This window comes from Poecile atricapillus, chromosome 4, assembly GCF_030490865.1.
Source record: "Poecile atricapillus isolate bPoeAtr1 chromosome 4, bPoeAtr1.hap1, whole genome shotgun sequence".
NCBI lineage: Eukaryota > Metazoa > Chordata > Aves > Passeriformes > Paridae > Poecile > Poecile atricapillus.
In genome coordinates, this window is record NC_081252.1 from 30266847 (window position 1) to 30289225 (window position 22379).

At 39.5% G+C, this 22379-nt stretch overlaps 1 protein-coding gene across 4 annotated transcripts in view; it reads left to right on the forward strand.

Moving 5' to 3' along the window:
• The first annotated feature begins 2812 nt into the window (after positions 1-2812).
• Positions 2813-22379, forward strand: part of EGF (epidermal growth factor) — a 58969-nt gene continuing 39402 nt past the window's right edge. For all 4 annotated transcript variants that reach the window (XM_058838696.1, XM_058838697.1, XM_058838698.1 and 1 more), the window contains exons 1-6: positions 2813-3415; positions 12555-12686; positions 17298-17497; positions 18478-18659; positions 20002-20232; positions 21739-21941. In XM_058838696.1, the coding sequence (XP_058694679.1) occupies positions 3289-3415; positions 12555-12686; positions 17298-17497; positions 18478-18659; positions 20002-20232; positions 21739-21941 (1075 nt within the window). In that variant the 5' untranslated portion in view covers positions 2813-3288. The remainder of the gene's footprint in view (positions 3416-12554; positions 12687-17297; positions 17498-18477; positions 18660-20001; positions 20233-21738; positions 21942-22379) is intronic.

Below are 22379 nucleotides of genomic sequence, written 5' to 3' on the forward strand. Positions count from 1 at the left end.
ATGAAAGCACTGGGAGGCTGAGGGAGGGCTATTTCCTCCACAGTTTAGGAGCAGTCAGAATATACTGTCCTTGAACTAGAGCAGCTGTTAGCCAAGAAGCACCCCCTGCATTTGAATTGCTAGCTGATCTTTTCCAACTTTGGTAAAAAAAAGCCTTCCAAAGCCAACCAAGATAGTGAGAACTCCAAGAGAAAGGGATAAAATGTTTGTTTGCTGTAAGTTCATAAGTGTCTTGAGTCACCAGGTCCAATTCAACTAAGTTCTTCACATTTGATGGACTGGTATGATTTTAAGATCATAGGGACTGATTCTGTAGTGAGCCCTACAAATTAGGGCTCACTGCACAAATAGACTATTGAGCTATTTTGGTCTAATTTATCATAGGAGCGCCAGACTAATGTGGATTTCTGTACCTGAAGGTGACCATAATTGTTGCTTTTTAGAAACTCATTCGATCAACTTCTGAAATGCTAAATGACTTCAGGTGTAAAGGAAATATTGAGAGCAGTATTCTGAACCACCTGATGAGAAATAATATGGTTTAAAACCGTAGGTGTGGCACAGCCAGATGCATTTAATACTTTATTGAGCACTTTCTGATTTGTTTTAAGGGGAGGTGGTTGGTTCCATCTGCTTTTGAATGGATAGCTACCTTCTTTGGCCTAGGTCAAATCATATCATACTGTGGGCTTGGTAGCTAGTTCTGGACCAAGTTAAATTTGGAGTTTAAGGGTAAAAAAAATAATTCCACTATTAAGATGTTTTTCTTCCTGTTTTTAAGACGTTCCTATACTTCTAGGATGGTAAAATTAACAACTTTATTAACTGGTCTCTACCTCGCTAAAGTGAAAGGTTCTCTTCCTTCAGAACAGGTTGTTGCAGTATGGGCATGTCAGACAGTATTTATATTTAATTTAGAGGGAAAAAAAAGGAAATTCTGGGATATGCCTTTGACTGCGTTTTGTAAAGGCAAATGTGGAAATGGAGCAGTGGGGGAAGATCGAGGGTGATGTTCAGAAAAGACATGTGTAAATGAGAGACAAAGAGAATGTGAGACAGAAATTGTTTCTGGGTGTTAAAAGGAAAAGGAGAGCTTATTCATTTTGTCTCCTTCAGTGAGTTTGTCTGAGTCTGCCCTGGAAGAGGTCAGGGATGTGCTGGGATGGCCACCCTCACGGTCTGGCAAACACTCTGCTGGTGGCTGCTCACAAAGAAGTGACACATTCCTTTTAAACTGTTAGGGTTGCTTGCTCCCAGCTTCAACGGTGAAGAAAATTGTGTAAGGAGGAACTGATGACTGCAGAATTAGTAAAAGAGGTTCATGTGGAACATACCACAGTTCCTGGGCAGGATCCTGTAATCCTAGATGGGATGGCATTATACTGTGCTTTCACATTGTTTGTCCTTTTGTATTCCTGGGGACTATTTGGAGAAGCAAATGCTCTTTGGCATGAGTCTGGCCCTGCATAATTTACATTACTGTTATTGTATTTTATAGCATAGCATGTGGGATAAAGACTCGGTTCTGAACAGAGTATATGGAAATGTGGCTGCCATTTGTCAGACTGGATTTAATTAGTTGCAGTGGCTGTAGCAGTGAAAATTGAGAGACCAGAATGTGCCTGCACACAGACAGAAACATCAAGAAACAGTTACTTTTAAGGGAGAGTGCCCCAATTTATAATCAGGTTATAATCCTATTTTCTGACAGCACAAGTCTGCACTCTTATTGGTTCAGACAAATACGGGGAGAGGAGGAAAGAGGAGAGGAGAGGGAGAATTCTGAGAGACAGAACTCATACAGTTGTAGGTACCTTCTGATGATGTTGCTGCATCCAGCTGTTGTGTTAGTATTCATTCCAGCACAACACTCCAGAGAGAAAATCTTAATCAAAGGAAAGAAAGAAGTGACAGAACCAGATTGCCTTCCAGTAGTTAGCACAACAAAGCCTGGCACAGTCAACCATTTAAACACATGCTTAAATCTCAGCACTTTCAAAATTCTGTAAATCTTAGAAGCTCAACCTTATGCTTGTGCTCTGGAGCTTTGCTGGTCTAGGCTGATGGACTGGGAAAAAAGAGATTTTTTTCAATGCTGAAGAATTATGAGCACCTGGAATTTGTCTAGCTTGTATACCTCAGTGAAACAGGTGTAAAAGAGCATTGCATCCCGACAGCAGCCTTGTACAGCACCAGTCTACATATAAATAACTGCAACATCTGTGGGTGATGCAGGCTCAGAACACATTACCCCAGCCTCTGATAACAGGTATTGCTTTGGAAATGCACAGGGGCCAAATTCAGACCTGAGAGAGGTAGTTTCAATTCAAAATTACAGACACATACCCTGAACTTGACCTTAAGCTGATTTGGATTTCCAGTAAAAATATATCAGAGAGACCACATGGATTTTTTTCCCTTGATTTTTGCATGAAATGTTTTGATGACAAAATTTGTTTCTAGTGGTAAAACACACTATGATATTAAGAGGAATGCAACTAATCATGATTGAACAGGAATTAAACATGATTGAACAGCCTGACATCTCTGTGGACAAAAAACTTAGCTGGCAATCTGCAGGTACTTCTCACTCAGGAGGCGTTGCTTTTCTAAAGAGACTGTATTTATTATGGGCGGCTGGATATCTGCATGCTGGCTCAGTTCCCTGTAGTAAGGAACTGACCACATTACTATTTGCAAACACAGGGTTCACTCAAGTGGTACTAAAAAGAGAAGAGGTGGGGCAAGCAGAGCTTTAAAAAGAAAAGAGGAGTCCATCCAAGTCTGAATGTAAAAAACAACTGTGTGTCGGAGAAGGACGGTACCTGGAGATTTTGCTCCCTGCACTCCACTGAGAGCTGTGCTGAAGATTTTTCCGAATTCTCTTCTTTTAAGATTTAAACGGCAGCTTTGTCACGAGGAAATTTGAAGTGATCCTTGCAAGCATGGCTTTAAAGCTGTGTTAAATTTGTGGCAAGAGTGTCAGGCATTTCATACTTGGCTTCCAAGAGAGAAAAAAAAAAGAAACGAGAGAGAGAAAAAAAGCCCTGATGTGTGTAGGGAAGAAATCTCCCAGGAATTTCTTCAAGGTTGTAGACAGACACAGTAAGGTCTAAAGTGACAAGAAAAGCAAGGCAAAGATAAAACTTGAAATTGTGATAAGATGTCTGAGTCTAAAGTGGCAGATTGCAGAAAACTTTTGGGATTACACATGCTCATCTTGTCCTGGATATGACTGAATACAAGCTAGTTTTTCTCTGGTGACAGCTCAAAAAACCCCTCAAGATTATGTTTCTCTTCCTTGTTGCTTTTTTGCCAGTGGCTTTTAAAATTGGTTTTGTCAGCCTCTCAGCTCTGCAGCACTGGAACTGTCCTAATGGATACAGATTAAAGCCTGAAAACTCTGCTTGTATAGGTAAGTTGCCTAACATTCCCAGACTAAGAAAACTGAATTTGTATTATCTTAATTTAGCTTTATTATTTTTGAAGAGGTTTTTTTTATGGATTGTTTGTGTGTTGTGCTGGCAGAACTGATAAATCAGCTTCTCAATATCTGCACTTCTCAATTTGCACTTCAAAATAAACAGAACTCCTTTTTAATTTTTTTTATTTTTTTTTGTTTTTTCCAAGAAATCAGCACTTGTCTGTTGGTTTAACTATCAGAAAGCAGAATAAGTTTTCTTATGTTCATTAAGTGATATGAACTGTTCTCCAGTTACTAAAACTCCTTGACATAGCTTTAGTGTCTCCATAGTTTCACAGTACATGAGCATGCATGTATTCATGCTTCAATATATGTGAAGTTTGAGTATAGGTGCATTTTTTATTTCTGTATACGTATATAAAGTGTGTTTTAATGATTATGTATTAGTATCCATTTAGATGTGGGCTAGGTAATTTTAAAAGCTATTTTTTCTGTGCATATTATTACACGTAGATGTGTGTGCTCATAGCAATAACGCATCTCATACAATACATGGACAGCGGGTGTGCTTTGTACTGCGGTAGGGAGGCCTGGGAGAGATGTGCAACACTGACATTACTGTAATCATCTCCACTGATTTGGAGCATGTAAAATGCAGGTTCCAGTTCTTCACAAAGTGCAAGACAAAGGATGACAGAACACTTCTCCCTCCCCTGCTACCATGAGGTCAAATTTTTTCAAGAAATCCAGAACCAATAAAGTTGTGAACTTTGTCATTAGGAGATGAGGAAATGCTCTGAAAGGATTCAAGCAGCTCCTCATACTTGGGGTTAATGCTTTTGCCTTGGATTCCTTGAGCTTCAGAGGCTCTGACTCAGTTCTTGTCACGATTCTAGTGATGTAATAACAGGTGCTTCCTCTGTGCTTTCTGCCAAGAAATACCATCTCGTAAGCAGAAAATGGAAACCTTCATGCTAAATGCTGTCATATTGAGGGGGGAGGAACTGGGCATTTTTTGTGCATAAATTGTAAACCTGACTGAAGGTTTACTGAGAGCCAAACAAACCTAGGATACTCCTACCCTGATGCTCCAGTTCAAATGAGAAGCACACTTCTTAAAATTATCTCCATATTACCACCTCTTACTATGCTTGCTTCACGTTGAAAAGCACTCTCACAGTGCACAGACTGGACTCCCTTTAGGCAAACTTAAACCAGAGGGTGTTCCTGTAGGGATCATCTTTCCTCTCTGCCGTTGATGACCATTTGGTCCATGGGACCAGCCTAGACCTGGTTCTCTGTAAGCTGAGGCTGAAATACAAGCAGTGGATGTGCCGTATCCTTAGCAACCGTTGCTCTTTACACATCCTTTCCTATAGATCCATTCCATTTGCTAGCATGTACTTGGCTTCCAAGAGCTGATTAGGATGTCCATTAGTTATGGCTTCTGCATTACTGGGTTTCCCAATTAAGAGCTTGTGTATAATGGGAGAATCCTACTGAGATGAAGGGAATTGCTTGGCTGTTGTTTAATGAGTCAAATAACCCACTCTAAATGTTAACATGCAAAAGGCTGCAAAGGCTTTTTTTTTTTTTTACAGTGGACATATCTTGCATAATGATGCTTATTTATCTTCCATTAATGAAGACATAACCTGCCCTGCATTAAGTATTTTCTGTTGAAAATTAGCTGCTGTATGAATGGAGGACTCTAGATAAAGCACTGAAACAGCTTGGCCAGTAGCTCAGCAAACTCTCCAAGAAATAGCAGCAGAAGAAATCTGCATAAGGGCTGACGTTACTGTGACATACTCTGAGCAATTCCATATGACATAGAATAAGTGAAAAATGAGATGCATTATGGTTATTTTTCAACTGCAGACCCCTGGATTACAGGGGATTAAGCAAAGGTGAAATTTTGACATGAAATGTAAGACTGCAGGATGCTTCAGTGTAAGGGATTTCCCTTTCTCTTTCCTCCATGTACTGGATACACAACCGATGTTCTGACCAGAAGACCGGACGTGTGATATTCTAGTTCAGTAATTATGTGAGACAGAGGGTCCAGTGGAAGCAAGTGGCAGGAAGCTGGAGGCAGGCTTTGAAGGTAATACTGGAGATGAAAGTGGTGAGTGGGAGATGTGATTCATACCACTGAACTGTGAACAATGACAGCAAGCTGAATCGTGGCTTGGCGACCATTCTTGGCGAGCTGTAATAGATACAGCAATAGCAATTGCAATCTGAGGCTGTGGTGGCAACCTGCCAGCCATAAGGACTCCCCTGAATTGAGAAGGTGTCTGCTCTTTGTCAGTGAACTGCTACAAGTGATACTTGCCAGAATGTGTGTAGGCTTTTCTAGATCGGTTTTCCACAATGTGGCTTCAGACTAAGGTCTAGGTTGTCTTCTTCCTACATGGATAAATAGCACACTCCTTAATTAGTTCCTTTTACTTCTATGGATATTCAAAGATCAAAGACCTCCTCATCCTCTGGAAGTATAATGAAATCTAACCCTAAATGTCTCACATAATTTTATACAGTTATTTTAAGAGAGATTGTTTGAATCCTGACTTGGTATGACAAGAGAGAAGGGGCCTTTCTGAGGGGCTGTTAGTCCCAAAACAGCAAGGCTTATAGGAAAGAAAGTATGGGACAAGAGATCACAAGGTCAGAGCAAAACTATTCTGATGAATGAATGTAACAATATATTGACAAGTCATGCTAGAATTGGAAGCACTTCTGCAATTTCTGACATGCTATCTTGAATTAATAGCTTATTTTAAGATGCTATGAAGATTGTGGATCAGTCACATTTAATAACTCATCTTTCATAGACCCCAATGTAAACATAGAAGCTTCTACCTCTGAAGAAAAATAGTCTAGCCTACAAAGAAGCTATTATTTGTAGCATACGTGCATAGCTGGTCCCAGGAGAGCTTTGATTTGTAACATATTTGACAATGTAGGCATATGTGGTACACCAGAGGATGGGCCTGTGCCTGCTGGAATCAGTTGCACTGATGCACCATGTTAACATCAGTATTCTTCATTCTTTCATGGTGCATAGCTTTCCCTACTCAAGACTGAAAAATTTTTCCTCATGTTTGTCTAAAAAAGGCCCTAGACCAGCCTCTTGCATTATCAATTTTAGAGTAGGTATTTATTCTTGTTAGTCTTGGGCTACCCTAGATAAATATATTATCTTCTGGATACTGCAAGACTGGAGGTGTACTTTGGTTTCAGGGCTGACTTTAAATACTGTGTAAGTTTGAAAAATGAAGAAAGATAATTTTTAAGATACCCAGCAGTACTGTAAAAAAGTCTTGCAAGAAGGCAAAGTAAAACCCATATTATTGAAGTTTTGCCTAATCATAGGTTTTTAAACTCAGCACATCTCTACCAAATTCTGACATTAACTGCTCAGCCCTTGTCAGTTCTACAGGGCTAACATGCTGCACATTCCTACAGAGCTACAGACTGCAACTGAAGGTGACAACTGCAGCTATCTAGGTCAGCTCCTTTGGTCAGATGCTTCCTTCTGTGTGTCAGGCTTTACACTTTCCTCCTGTTCACCTCTCTCCTACCACAGAGATGAAGGACATTAAGTTATTACTCTTTGTTTTACACCTTTAAATTCCCCTTTATCTAAATCCTATCTTCACTTTATTCCATACAGCCTTCTGAAGACATGCTATTAAAACTTCTTGTCTGTATTCTGAGAAATATGAAATGCCAAAACCTTTTTAACTCTCCTTTCTTTCTTTGCAAGCATCTCATAAGGAACAGTAAGAGTCAATGAAAGGGCAACTGTTCACTACCCCTGTCGTGACAGGGATAAACCTGATAAGATGTCTCTGCTTCCCTCTGTATTTCAGAAGAGCTGCAGTTGAGGTGTGTTTTTTCCTTATTTTCAGTAGCTGTCTTCCAGCTAGCTCAGCTCAACTCTTATTACACTGATTTGGGGAAAGGAGCTTGAAAGTATTTTTACCAAACAGTAGTCAGGAGCTCTTAAACATAGATCTGAACCACAGACCACTTCACAAGAACATTCACATTCAACTGGATCCAGCTGAATGTGGAGAAATATTATCTTCAGCTGTAAAAACTTGGATCAAAATAGGAAAGAGGAAAATATGTTACAAGAAAAGACAGAAATGGCATCACCCATCACATGATGCCTAATACTGAAGGGGGCTAAGGGGCAGACTCCCAAGCCAGTGACTACTATTGAAAAACTCCTTGTTTTACCCAGTGTAAAACAGCAGTTACTAATTTTGTATTCTGTTTTAAAATAAAACTGACTACTTCTTAGTATCTAATTTGAAATCTGATTTTAAAGGGAGCTGGATGATAGTACTTGATGATGAGGCCTCATGGCCTCTGTCTTTGAAAGGCAAGCCAGTAATAATATGTTGGAAGCTGCATGATCCAGGAAGTAGAGGTCTATTTTGTATCTACTAATTTACACATAGAATTTATTTCACGTAGAATTTATTTCATAGGCAGATTTTTTTTTTATTTTCCATTCTAGTGAGCAAACACTTGGGATTGCAGTTCAGAAAAATAAAAGAAAAAGATATTGTAGTTCCTGGGGATCTTTTTTGCCCTTTCTCCACAAGATGTCTACAAAATGATTATACAATTTAGATATTTTCTAAATTGTAATTAAATTCTAAATTTGATTCTATTTTATGCTTGATAAATCATATGTTGTCACTTGCTGTCATATCTGTGACATGATCATCTCTGGGCTGGAAGACACCAGGAGTTGTAACCCCCTCATTGTATTCATATTGTATTTCTTACCATTGCACATGAGCATTTCACAACTTCTACCGTCTCAAAAATTGTGAGTGATCAGGTTGTATTTTAAGCCTCATTTAAAATTGGAGATAAAGGGTACTGAACTGTGCATCATCTGCTTCATTGTGACCTGCTGATAGCTGGAGTGTCTTTATCCATTTCTAGCTATCTTCTGCCCTTTGAGCTGGATGCTTTAAACAAAATAGATAAAAGCAATGGGCTGCTCTCTTTGTCACCCAGATGAAATTCCACGTTCAGCCTTGTTGAAAAGGTTATGGTGGTGGTTGGATACAGTGGTTTGAATTAATCACGAGTCCAACTCAACAGGAACTAGATTTGCATGAGGTTATTTGAGTGTATGTATCTGCACGTATACTTTATGTATATAATGTATGCATTGGGGGCCATAATGAAATTCAAGTTCTGGCTCACTGTGGTTTCTCTGTGTCCCTGCCAGGCATACTAATGCTTCAACCTTCTGCAACCAGAGCCTTTCTCAGGACTCTCAATAAAGTAGTATATTTGTATGCAAAGTCTTTGAGAGCTGCCAACATCGTGATGACATGATTCATCGTTTTTTGCTGATTCTCAAGGCATTTTTTGCATAAAGAAGTCTTTGAGAACTAAGCAGAACCTCATTCTTCCTTTCAGGGCTGGCTGTCAGGGCACTGCAGACAGCTTTTGTGTTCGCTAAGCCGATTTCTTTCACAGGGTAAAGTTCCCACTGGGGGATGTGGTTGCCAGGACACGTAAAACAGCTTCAACAGGATGCAACTCCATGCTTTCCTCTGGCACTAAAAGTGCAGATGAAGGCACTGCTAGTTACACCTGATGGATGGTTTTGTGATTGAGTTCTCCTAAACCTTTAAAACCAGCCTTTTTTTGTTTGTTTTGTTTCAGGGTTGGTGGTTTGATTGGTTGATTTGGGTATTTTGATTGGATTTTTTTTTTTTTTTAATTTTGTACTTTAAACAAGGAAGAGAGGGTGTTAAACATAGGATCCTCTTCCATTGTTAAAGCCATAAAATCCAAGCATTCACAATGCTGTGGCCTGTTTCACAATAACACTGTGTCTCTTGGCTCTTGCTGCTTACTGCTGGAAGGGCACAGTCCAGTGGCTGAGCTGCCTGTGGCCACTGTGGCCCTGCTCCTTTATTGGGCTGTTCTCCTTCCACCAGAGCCATTCTTCAGCTGGAGCCATGGCTTGCTTTTCAGTATGTGTGGGATTTGCTTTACTACGTGAATTTTGGTGGTGATGAAAATGGACAGATTGATAACGCTGAAATCTCTTCAAGTCCAGTTACTGGGGAAGGAGTGTAAATTCCTGCAGCCTGATCAATCAGTGCTCTTGTTCTTGGAGAGTCAGTTTTGTACACTCATATAAAGCTAGAAAATCCCCCCTGGAAATAAAGGGTCATTGTCCTTTTACCTTGGTCTGTTGCTCAGTAACCTGTGTTTGGTAAAGAATGTCTTCCCAGCCTGACCTTGACTTTAGAATATTCTCTGCCTCCAGGGTTTTCCTTGGTAGCTAGTTCCCTTAGGGATTCACCCTCCCTTCTAAAAGGTGAATTTAATGTCTGCATTTGAATTTCCTGGCTTTAGTTCTCAGCTATCAGTGCTTGTTAAATTGTTCCTGAAAAAAGATTATAGTGTTTTTTAGAAAATCTGCTACTTTTTCTTTGTGACGGTATTAATTTGTGGTGCTTAATCCTTCTTCCAAGCTTCTTTCTGATAATCTAAGTGTTCTGAGCTCTCGAATTTTCTCATAGAAAGGCACTTTTCTTTACCTTTAGATCAGGCTTTCTATCATTGCTGTATACACGTTATAATTTTTCATGATCCTTACAACCTTTATCTGAGAAATACAAACAGCATGCAAATATAGTCTGACCACTGCCACATAGAGAAGCCATTTTTTTCCCTCACAGTCATTAATTTTGCCTGTGTTTATTTGCGTTGTTACTTGAATTTTCTTGCCCAGTAGCATGCTAAGAGGTCAGCTTTCTGTCCAGTATGAACACAAATCCTTCTCAAAGAAAGCAGTCTTTCAGATCCAATCTACAGGCCAGGCCTAGTTTTTAACTCTTAGTTAATATGCTCTTTGTTGTGATTGAATAATAGCTCAGTGGTTCTTCACACTGCTTAATCAAGCAACCTCCCTCTTTAGCAATCCTATATCTACACAGTTTCCTTTTTCACCCATACTTGTGATTTCCACAGAGAAATAACTTCAGGTTCATTTAGAAAGCTATTACTATCAAAAAAAGTATATTGACAAACGTAAACTGCATTATCAACCCATTCTCACACCTGCTGTGGTGCTGGTAGCTGGATCAGGTCAAGTGTCCAGCTTAGTCAGTCAGTTACCTGATTTAAAACCAGTGCATCAGGGAGAGAGGCAAACAGTGTTCATGTCTAACACTGCTGGACAAGGAGCTGGACAAGGAGCTGAGGTCACCACAGCCCTCCCTTCTGGGCTATCAAAGAGCTCTTTAGCTTCAGTGACATCCAGGCAGTCTTTGCCAGGAGTATCTAGTTTAAGTGGTGAGCTGGAGCCCATGGTGTCTGTAGCCCATTAACACACTTCTAAGCCCATCAAACTTTCCTAGAGGGGATTTGTAAGAGTTTGTCTTCTAATGCCATGGAGAATGGAATGTACAATCCTAGTACATGTGGGAAAATATGCTCCTGAAAGCTGATTGTTTGAAGAAAATTGTGGGTTAGAATTAGAGTACTTTATGGAATTACATTGCTGAAAATGCTTCTGCTTTACCCTTGTAATCTGTTAAAAGAAATCAATTGCATGCACTGTGATTACATTTCATACATTGTCAAATTGGTTCATCTGCTGTTTGGAACACAAACTTGTGGGAAATCACTGTAAACAATACGGAAGCTTTCCCTAGTCAATACAGACAGTTAGGTGTCTGAAGAGCATTGACATTCTTTTTGGACACCTTTGATACTTGGGCACAGAGGAAACCCCTCTGAACACTTTTTGCTACACACAGTTTCTTAGAGCGGTTAAAGGAGACTGTCTTGCAGAACCACAGGATATCAGAGATCTGGTTGCAAAGGTCTCCCTAAGTTGCTGAGAAAGTTTCTTTCAAAGTCTTTTGTGGGTTGGTTAAATTGTTGTTCCTTGTAGTCAAGGTGCCCTTCTTTAAACTGAGGGAATTCTCACATAACACACACAGACCTAGTTTTGTTTGTGAATCCACGTCCTTTAGTGACTTAGTCAAATATATCTCTTTAAAACAGAATGTGTTGAGTCCTTTATTCCTGCATGTGTTGAGTCACATGATAAAATACAGAACAAAAGCCACTGACATCAACTAGAACTTGGGCAAGAAAAAAGCTGCTCCTTAGAGCAACAATCACACAGTAGTTGAAAAAGGAAAGTATTCAAGGAATATACCAGCATATGGTACTGTCAGACATTAAGTACCTTGGGAAGTAACTATCAGTGTTTGTTTTGAGCAGGAACTAAAATTTATCTCAATTTTGTGGGACAACTATCCATAGTACTGTGAATTTCTTTTCCCCTTGGTATAAACTATTCTCTTCAGTGGTAAACTTTTTTTTTTTTAAATTTATTTTTATTTTTTTTTTAATAGACTCTTTGTTTAGGACTTAATAGTCATTTCCTCAAGCCATGATAAAACTCCATAAATACATCAAATGTCTTTCAATTCCTAAAAGTTCTAGCCTAACCTACCAGTTAAAAGACTAGTTTATAATTAATTTGCTCGGTGCCTTGGTTTGGGCTTGTTTCTGTCAGAATACAGTGGGTATTTTAGTGTTTTGTATATCTGTTTGAGATTTGACTCAAACAAAAGTGAGCTCAATGTTGAACTCAATGCGGTGACAGTCTGTTTTCTGCCTTGCTGTTTTGCAAATTCTGTTAATTTGCTGGCAAAATTATTACTGTTGAAAAAGGGATAAAGATAGAAGGAAGCAGCTGCAAGCAGCATTTGCATAGCAAATTATAGCACAAATCAAGACAAGCCTGTTCCCTGTGTTTGAGCAATTAGAGACCAGTGCCCAGACACTGGGGGAAGGGTAATTTCACTTGAATGTCAAAAAACCCAACACCCTCTAAAATCACTGTGAATGTGACAATGACAAATTAACCACACCCCCCATAATTCTGAAACCAATGTATGAAGCAATACAGCCATCAAAATTTCATTCTTTAATGATGGGATATTGAATTTTGTGACAATTTATTATTAGATAAGTTTGTCAAAGGTACTGTTTCTCCTTGTTCTTTGCTGACTTTGCTAGCTGAATTTTCCTGATCTTTTTCAAATACCTATTTCAGATATTGATGAGTGCCTTGAAGGTGGTTTGGGGACCTGTGGCCAAACCTGTATCAATATTCCAGGGTCATACATCTGCTCCTGTTTGCCTGGCTACTCCTTGGGTATTGACAAGCAGTCTTGCTATGTGAATGGTAAGGACATTTGCTTTTTTTGATAACTGAAAAAGGGCTTTAGAGATTCAGTTAGCACTTCTTTTCAAAGTGAACCATCCCTGCTGGTCCATGACTGGGGTTCTCTGGTTTGCTGACAGACAAACTACCTCTGCTACTGTGTGGGTAAGTGGCAAGGCCAAAAGTGGATGCCATAGAAGAATGATGGTGAAGAATGTAAACTATGGTGGTGGAAAGAAGAATGAACATATGAGAACAAACAACTAAACAATTACTTCATGTTTGCCTTCTCTGCCAGTTTAAAGCTGTAAACTCTCTTATCCCATCCTTACTTCCAAGAGGACATGGCAGTACACACAATTCTGCTGCCTTGGCTGCATCCAGTCTGTTGGCCTTGGTGTCTTTCCAGTATGTCTAGGTTCTGGGGGCAGTGCTGTGAAATTAGAAGCAGGAAGCCCTTATTCTTGACTTCATCTATGCTACTGTGGGTTATTTCTCTCTGTTCCTCTGACCTGAGTGTATAAATGGATTTTTAAATGTGGGAGATGCATTTAAATTTAGAAATTTTTAGCTCTTCTAAGAGGAAAATATTTGCAGTTACAGCCTTTGATTAACCCTCGTTTTATCCTCAACTGATGCTACCCAGGGGAAAAAAAATTAGTTGGATTTTATTGATTGACTTAACCCTGTACTGCTTCTAGAGTATGAGGTGGGAGCGCTCTGAAGTTCATCTCTTACCTCTCCACTTTGACTTCCTGAATTCCTGGCTTTGGCTCCTATCTGGGATACACCACAGCTCCCTTCTGATCCAGGACCTCAAGTTTTCTACTTTTTGACTAGTATTTACCTGGGACTATCTTGCTAATGTAGAGGTGGGATGTGACAAGGCACGTTTCTGACCCGAGAAGTGGGAGCTGTACTTGAGTCCTCATGTGTGCAGATTTTGGGACCATGAACACAACCAGAAGTGTTCTGTAGAGCACCCAAACTCTCACCAACACAATTATTTTAGTCCAGGCTGTAGAATCATAGTAATTATCAGCAACGTGTAACTCACAAAGACCCAAACTGAATTTTTTGTGGTCCTGCCTAAACTTCCCTAGCTCCTTTGCAAGCTCTCCACTTCTGAACTGAAGTGAAAACACGTGTTGCTTCCCAGTGATATTTGTGCACGCCTATCTTTCAAAGAACAATCTTTCCTTCAAATTGGAGTACTTAAACTTTTTAACAGGTTTTTACTAACATTTATAGTAACAGAAGAAAGTGACTGTGGAGCTACTGTGATGGATAAGGAGCCCTTCAGTCAGGTATAAACCCTTATGTGGGGGATACACCAGGTGAAGTACCCTCATGTTTTAAAGACAGGAAGATCTTTGGTGCAGATATGGTTTACCTGATAATTAAACCCCTGATAAAACTGAGTCCTAAATCTGACTGGTGCCTCTGAAGTAAAAGTTAGATTTGTTCAGTTCTTGTTCCATTTAGAGCCCTCATTCACAGGCACCTGGCAGGGAACTCGGGGAGTGGAAAGAACAAAACCAAAGTGTATAAATATTCTTGGTCAACTAATTGGCAAAAATGCAGACAATAGCTGTCAAATCCCTTAGATAAATCAGCCTGGCTATTCTTCAGCTTTCATTTACCTTTTAAATGAAGCAAGTCTTCATTGTTCAAACATGGAGTTGCACAGTTCAAGCAGCAGCAGAAAACGGACTAACTAAAATCCTGTAAGAGCTGCTATAATTAGGTGATAGCTTCAAAATTTGAGATACAAAACATTCTGCTAATATAGAAACAGTGTCCTGGACATCTTCCCTGTGAACAAGATAAAATTACATCTTGGGTGCTCATCAGAACTTTCTTCACTTGAAGAAATAAAAATTTGTCTCCTTCCTCTGCTTTAAAAGGAGAAAAGAACCTTGCAACTATGAAGGTGAAGCATCTGTCTAAATTTTGTGGAAGTGCTTTTTGTTGAGTGTAAAGCCTGGGTTTCATGTGAATAGTAAAGATATTTAGTTGAAAAAAGATGGGAACCTTGTCAATAAAACCAGTTTAATTTTCAAATGCATATGTGTAAGAAAACTGGAATGCATCCATTCCCAATAAATGAGAGTTGCATCTTCCTTGTGGAATAATTCAGCAATTGATTACACAGGCTTGAAAGCTGTCTTTCTGTTGACCTACCAATAATTGCATTTCAAAGTCAGTTGGTTTGAGAATTACTTGTATGTCAGGATCTGTTTCAGGCAACCATGTTATAAAATTGCAATATTGCTAACGCAATGGAATTTATGTTTTGTATGTTTTTTTTAGTAGTAAATTAAAGAATTGACTCGATGCCCACAAATATGTGTATATATATATATACATATATATACACACACACACAAACAAATAAAAAAAAACCAACAAACCCATGTTTATTTTCAAAATGGAAATTAAAATGTGTTGGTTACATAAGAACTACTTTCCTATATGCACTTGACAGACAGCCTAAATGAAAACCCTTGTGGTCTGGAAATGTAGTTAAGGTTTCTTGGGCAATCTTAATTGTGCTCTACAGTGATACCTTGAAAATAACAAAGAGGATTTGATAAAACTGGATCAGCCCCAATCATTATGCCATACTGATTGTACTTCCATACTTTTCACCTTGTTTTAAGGTTGTGTCAAGGCTATTGGGACCATCCTAGCTGCTCATCACTTTCATCCTTAATTGGTTTTCCGGACTATGGAGCATAATTGGAGCTCCTTCCATTTTAACATATTTTATGTTAAGTTAGTGTTACACTCTTACCATTTGCTCAGTACAGATAGAGTTTTCGTCTGGAAAAAGTTGTTGATTTTGAGCTGTCAGAGTTTTAAACACAGATCTTTTCCTTCAGCCTTCTGCAGCACAATAAACCTCCTCAGTCTCCAGTTTCTTCCTTTGCTCTGTCTTAGGATCTTCAATTTCCCTTTTTGGATAATTAAAGGGAGACTCCAGGCTACCTCTCTGTGATAAATTCTTGCCATAGCACAATGGTTCCAAGTACATGGCACATCCACAGCAAACTTCTTTCAACCTCAGTTGGCAAGCATGCAGCAGTTGTTCTGACCTCTGACTGGTCTGTAGAATTTGGGATAAGTGGTAACAACCACTGTAGTTTCTGTTTCCCAACTCAGATTTTTGCCATAATTTTCAGCATTAATTAAATGTGAAAGGACCATACATTTATACATTACTGTTTCTTTATGATACACCTAGTAAGTTGTTAATAAGAAATGAGACAGTGTCGTGGTTTTAAGGCAGTAACTAAAAAATTACTAGAAAACTTACTTATTTTTTGCTGTGAGATATGGATTAGAACAAGAGCAAAACAGGCTTAAAACTTAAAAGGAATAAAGAAAGTTTATTAACAAAACTACAAGAACACCAGAATAAACTTCCAGAAAACCCTTTTATCCCCCACTACTCAACCATTCCCTTGTTCACATGACAACATAGAGACAAAAAAACTTTGGAACTTTGGTGTTTAAAACAGTCCCAATTCCTGCTAGAGTCCTTTCATCAGCCTTTGCACAGAAACAGAAGTCTTCTCCTGTTAATCTAAGGGGTTTTTCACAAGAAAACTATTTCTGTTATAGTTTTCTATTTCTCTGATGCCAGCTGCCCAGAAATCTTGTCATCAGTTCACTCCTCCCATTCCACATCACTCTGAGGTGTGTATGGGCCATGAGTTTAGGGATGTCATTTTAAGGATGAGTTATTCAAAGGCAAAAGTTCTCTTCATCTGTCTCTGTGAGTTTCTCTGGAAAACAGTTTTCTCATTGCCCTCAAGGCCTCAAATCTTCACGCTGTTCCAGCACTTCACTGTATCACAATTACTCTCCCTTTTGCTCAAAATCCACACTTCGAACACTCCATTCCTCCCAATATACTCTGTCATGAATTAAAGGAGTTTTTTCAAAACACTATTGTCCATCTCCATAGCTTTAACAGAAAAATATTTCAGCTTATAAAGCATCTCCTTATTCTCTCTTCCCCATCTAAAACTTAACTCTTTTCTTCACTATCTTCTTCATGTTGATTGTCTCTCTCTGTCTTTCTGAGAAAAAGGAGTAATCTGTATGTTTTATCCAGGTAGTAAAAGAACTAAAGTCTTGGAAAAGCTGCAGATGTTCACGGTGTCAGGTTTCAGTCCAGCAGCAGAAACTACAAACTAAGCCCGGCCGGCTCCGTTTCTCTTCCCCCCTCCACCCCCCCTCCCTCTGCGGCCTTGTCCGGCCTGGAGGGGGGGAGGAGGCCAAGACAGAGCCTTGTTACCTTGTCAGAATCCAGAAACCAAAGAGAGCAAGAGATCTCTGGCTTTACATCTTAAGGGGGTGTTCACAAGTTGATCTCACTTTTCAACGGTCAAAACTTCTGTCAATTCTTAGAAATGACCGATAATTGGTCAGGAGAAAAGACTCCCATCAGCCACCAGCAGCTTCAACTTCCTTAGCTCCCAAAGCTATCTTAAAGGTAAAGTCTCCCCATGACAGACAGCTAAATCTTGAACTTTCTCTTTGACTAGTATGCTACTGATGATAATTTAATGCAGCAAAAATGGAATGATTATCAATTCATTGATCTCATTTTGTTTTCTCCAGACCCAGCACCGTTCCTGCTTTTTAGCCATGGAAATGCCATCTTTAGAATTGACACTGAAGGGACAAATCATGAAAGACTGGTTGCTGATACTGGTCCATCAACACTTATGGATTTTCATTATATAGAAGAGAAAGTGTATTGGGTAGACTCTGAAAGGCGACTGCTTCAAAGAATTCACCTAAATGGCACAAAACGAGAGGTAAACTAATCAGTTCTTTGGAATTCTCCTAGTTAATGGGTGTAAACCCCTCTATGGAAACCATCTGCTCCTTGGGTGCAGTTCTGCCTTTACTGTTCATTGATTACCACTTTACTTTTGCTGCTGTAATAGTTCTAATCCTGAGCCCAGGCTGTTTTACTGGCATTCACATTCAGTACATACAGTATTTCCTGTGGATCAGGTGAAGCTGAGTTAAAAATGAAGGAGAGGAAATTCAGACAAACTAAGGCTTTGTAGACATTAATGTTTCTATCTGTTATAGATTATTCTCTAGAATTACAACTTTGTCTTCAAGATTATTGTAATGCAAGCTCACACAAATACTATGAGAAGAACGTGCTTGAATTCCTACTCGTTTTTTCTCAAACCTTTTATTGGTTTCTATGGTTGCATAAAAGCTTTTAGCACTTTATTCCTTGTTCAGAAAAAAACTGTGCAGTTCATTGCATGTGGCTGATTAAGAAAGGCAAGACAGGCTGTTGTGGCTGAACTTTATTGCTGTGAGAGTTCTTTTGTTTGAGAGAGGTTGCCAGTATCATTTACCTATGTGGAGTTTTCACTCAAGTATTTTAACTGACTTTAAAGGATCAGGGTTGGTCCAGCAGCAGTGTGTTAGGAGACTTCCATCTGTAACAGTACAGGCCTGGCTGCTTCAGAGTGTGCCAAATGCAAAAAGTTGTAGCTAAATATTTTGTATTTATAATACATTCAGATGTATTTCTTGGGCAGGTTTCTCCTTTTGCAGGGAATCACTCTGTTCAGAGGGGGTATGTGTTAAGTGAAAAAACCAAATGCAAGTGATGAAAGAGGAAGAAATAGCTACAGGTCTGAAAAAACGAAGCAGACAAAGGAATTAAGTGGAAGGTTTCAGTTGGATATTCTATTTCCTGTAACAAAAACCAAGTTTAGAGCTGTCATTAGGATTCTTCTTGTCAACTCTTTTTTTTTCTTGTCTACAGAGACTATGTTACATAGACAAAGGCATTTCAGGATTTGCTATTGACTGGATAAATCAAGACATTCTCTGGGCCAACAGACAGAAAGGAACCATAGAAGCAACAGACATGAATGGGAAGAAACGCCGAGTTCTTCTAAGAGCTGTTGGTCGTCCCACAAAGATTACCATTGATGCTGAACAAAGGTAATTTTAAAGAGGTTGGTAATATCCTTGAAATGGACTCCAAAGATGTAAAGTACTATGATTATGGTGTCAGGGAATCATAGAAATGGGTTGGAAGAGACTGTAAAGGTCATCTAGTTCCAACCCACCCACCATAGGCAGGGACACCTTCCACTAGACTAGGTTGCAAAAGTCTTATCTGACCTGTCTTGAGCAATTCCAGGGATGGGGCATCTACATCATCTCTGGGCAATCTATTCTAGCACCTCATCACCCTCATAGTTAAGAATTTCTTCCTAATATCCATTCTAAACCTACCCTCTTTCAGCAAAGTTTCTGTGTAGTATTGGAGAAGCAAAGGGAATGATGCCTGCAGATGCTGGGAGTCACTTGTACTCCAGGCCCAGCACACTTAGAACATAAATTGGTATGTTTTCTGGAAAAATAGTCTAAACTTTTTTGCTCTGAAACAGTTTGCTGCTGTTTAACTTGTTTCTTTATCAGTGTCTCTGAATATCGGCTCTGAATTCACTGTTGCTCCTTAGCATCACCAGTAGTCTGGCCTTCATAGAGATGTTCAACTTTCAACTTCAAATAACTTACATTAAGAACCACCCTCACATGTGAGGCCTGGCTTCTCAAGGGTTACAAGTATGAATCATCACAGTGGTCTCTCCATGCTAATTTCCCCTTGCACAAAAAAAGCCTCTTGCATTAAAGTTGCAAAAAAAGAAAAAAAAGAAAAAAAAGAAAAAAAAGAAAAAAAAGCTTGAGCAGAATTTGAAATGCTTCTGTTTTGTTTAGCAAGAGCATATCTTTGTTGCCACTTTTGATTTGCATTAAATCTGCTCAGCGGTGTGTGCAATTATTTTAATATTAAGGTTCATGTGTCCTTTCCTGACACATTTGTACATAAACCAACCTTCTGATGATAGCAGCACTGCTAATATTCTTTGGAATCTTGCCATACCAGCAGGATTTAGGGCCTGGACATCAGACCTGCCTTTCCTCAAATTTGTAGGAGCTCCCCATAGATTGGAGGTTATTCCAGTTTCCTAGACTGACTTCATGGCTGAACAAAGCAGAGAGACAGACAATAGTGCTCGGTGGTTAAGCTGGGCTGATTCCTGCTTCACCTACTTGAGGGAAATTGCTACTACCTCTAGTAATACTTGTTTCTAGTGTCTCCAGCAGTACCAGTAGTTCTAGTACCATACTGAGAAATTTTGCATACCGGAGCAACTAAATAACTAAATAAAGAGGGTGTAGCTGTGATGTGATTTTGCAAATGTAGCATTTGTTTGTTGTGGGATTTTTTTTTTTGTTTTGTTTTGTTTTTTAAGCATGCCTGTCTTGCCTGCAGGCTGTTATTTGTGTCTTCAGATGGTACAGTTTCCAGCATACACCGAGTGCCCCTCAGTGGAAATGATATGATAAATATTTTAAAAACCACAGAAAAAATAAAGGCCATCTCCCTAGATTTGATTGACACAAGGCTCTACTGGATCCAACATGACCTCGGAAAAGAGATTTCCCATATTGGATCATGTGACTATGACGGTGGAGCTGTTCGCTTCCTCAGAAATTCTGTCCGGTGAGTTTTCCCCAGCTTGTCAGAAATGAAACATTCATTTCAGGGATGCAGTTAAGCTCTCTCCCTTATTCTCCCTTTTGCTGGGTCAGTTCACAACATGAAGAGTATGAAGTGTAGAGCAAATGGCCTGTAACTGTAACATTAATGATGAGAAAATGGAAAAATATCGCTGTTATAAGGATAATACCTCCACTCAGCACTCTCCATCTTCCAAGCTTTTAGCAAATGATATCTAATCCTTAGAAATCCTCTCTGAGTGTTTATTAGTGGCCTTTTTCTGCAGATAGAGGAGCCAAAAGGAGAGATTAAATGATTTATCCAAGGTCACAGGGGGTGAACTCAGGTCTGAGCTGTGCTCAGGAGACTGAATTCCATCCTCATCTAAGCCTGTTGTCCTCCTTAGCTGCTGGGTGGGGAGGCTTGGCCCTGTGCTCAGGCTCTCCAGAAGCATCAGCAGATGTGGTGAGAACTGTGTTGTGCAAGAGAGCTGTCCCACCCCAGTGGCAGTGGCTGAGGGGGCTCTTAGACCCAAGTCCTTTTGGTCTTCGTGCTATGCAGGGGTGCAGGTGCACACTGGTGGCCATGGGGTCAGTGAGGGGATCAGGAAAAGGCTGACACCACCATGTCTTTCATTATGGTAGGTCACCATGTGTGGAAAAGGGATTTCCAACAGCAAACTGACAAAAATGATGGCCTGCTGGTTTAAATATGCAGTCCACCATTTGTGTGTGATGAACACAAAGTTGGCTTTTCCTACATTGCCAGAGTCATTGGATTTTTCCTTACTTTTTTCCCCTTTCTCCCTTGGGTTGGTTGTTGTTCACTGGAGCATTAATCCCTTAGCCTGGATGATCTGCATTCTCAGTTTTCCATCAGGATTATGTACTGGAAAGTGGAAGACAAGATACTGCTTTCAGTATTTTTTCTGTTTTCTCTCTTATTTAAAACTTGGCCCTTTTGTGATTCCTGCTAGCTGCTATAACTGACCAGAGAATGGAAACTACGTTCCTGAGATAGGAGAAGCAGTAGAAGATGGATTTTAGAACCGCCCTACTTCTATCACTCTGTCTCCACCCTCAGACAGTCAGAGTTGTCAGAGCTTGTTGGGTAATGTTGGAATTTACCTGACCTACATCCTTCAACAACCCAAATTTCCATTTTGGTTTCTGGGTGCATCAGAAGCAGGGTCACACCTAGGCTTTCTCTCCCAGTTAAGTCAGTCCTGACCAATAGATCATTAAACCTGTGAGAAATGGAAGTTATCCATTTTGTGTCTATTTCTTGCAAAATTTCTGGATTATGAGTGCTGAATTATTTTGGGATTGTCTCTGCACTTCTTCTGATTTTCATATATAGAAGATACTATATTGTGTATATATATGTATAGATATACATAATACAAATAAAGGTAATTTCAGTGAACCTGGCTGAACTAGGCATTCAGAAAATATTTGAGTGAGTATTTAGGGATCAGGTAATGTGCCACTTTGCTCTCTTCTCTTGTAGACATCAATTGCTTGGTCTGTCTCTCTTTGCTGAGCACCTGTACTACTCAGACTTGAAGTCTGGCATGATATGGAGAGCCAACAAATATACTGGAAAAGTTGTAGTCACAATTAGCCTGAAGCCAACGTTTTTCCCACCAGTGGAGATAAAAATAGTGCATCCATTTAAGCAGCCAGGTGCAAGGATTGATTCTCAGGATTTGGGTAAGTAAATGTAATGCTACTATTTCTGAGAATAATAATGTCATACACTTTGACTCTCTGCAGTAAGAATTTTCTCTGGCAAAATTCTAGACCTCAGTGAAATAAAGGATTTTTTTTTTTACTTCAGTGGTCCATAGTTCCTTGGTGTGTGCAGCTCCAGCTGAGTGTCAGGGTAGAAGCAAGCTGAGCATGAACTGCTTGTTTCATTAATCTATATACATGTGCAGATAAATGTGACTTTCTCATTCTTTTGCCTTTCTTTACACAAAAATATTTTTATGCATTTCTGCTAAATGCACAAAGCATACAGCTTTTTAACCCTCTGATTACATTATCCTCACAAAATGTCTGCTTCATTCTGGAAGTTTTAGTCTAAGGCACATCCAAACAACTCTGATTATTATAGCAGCAAAGGATTTTAAGCACAGAGTATGTTCT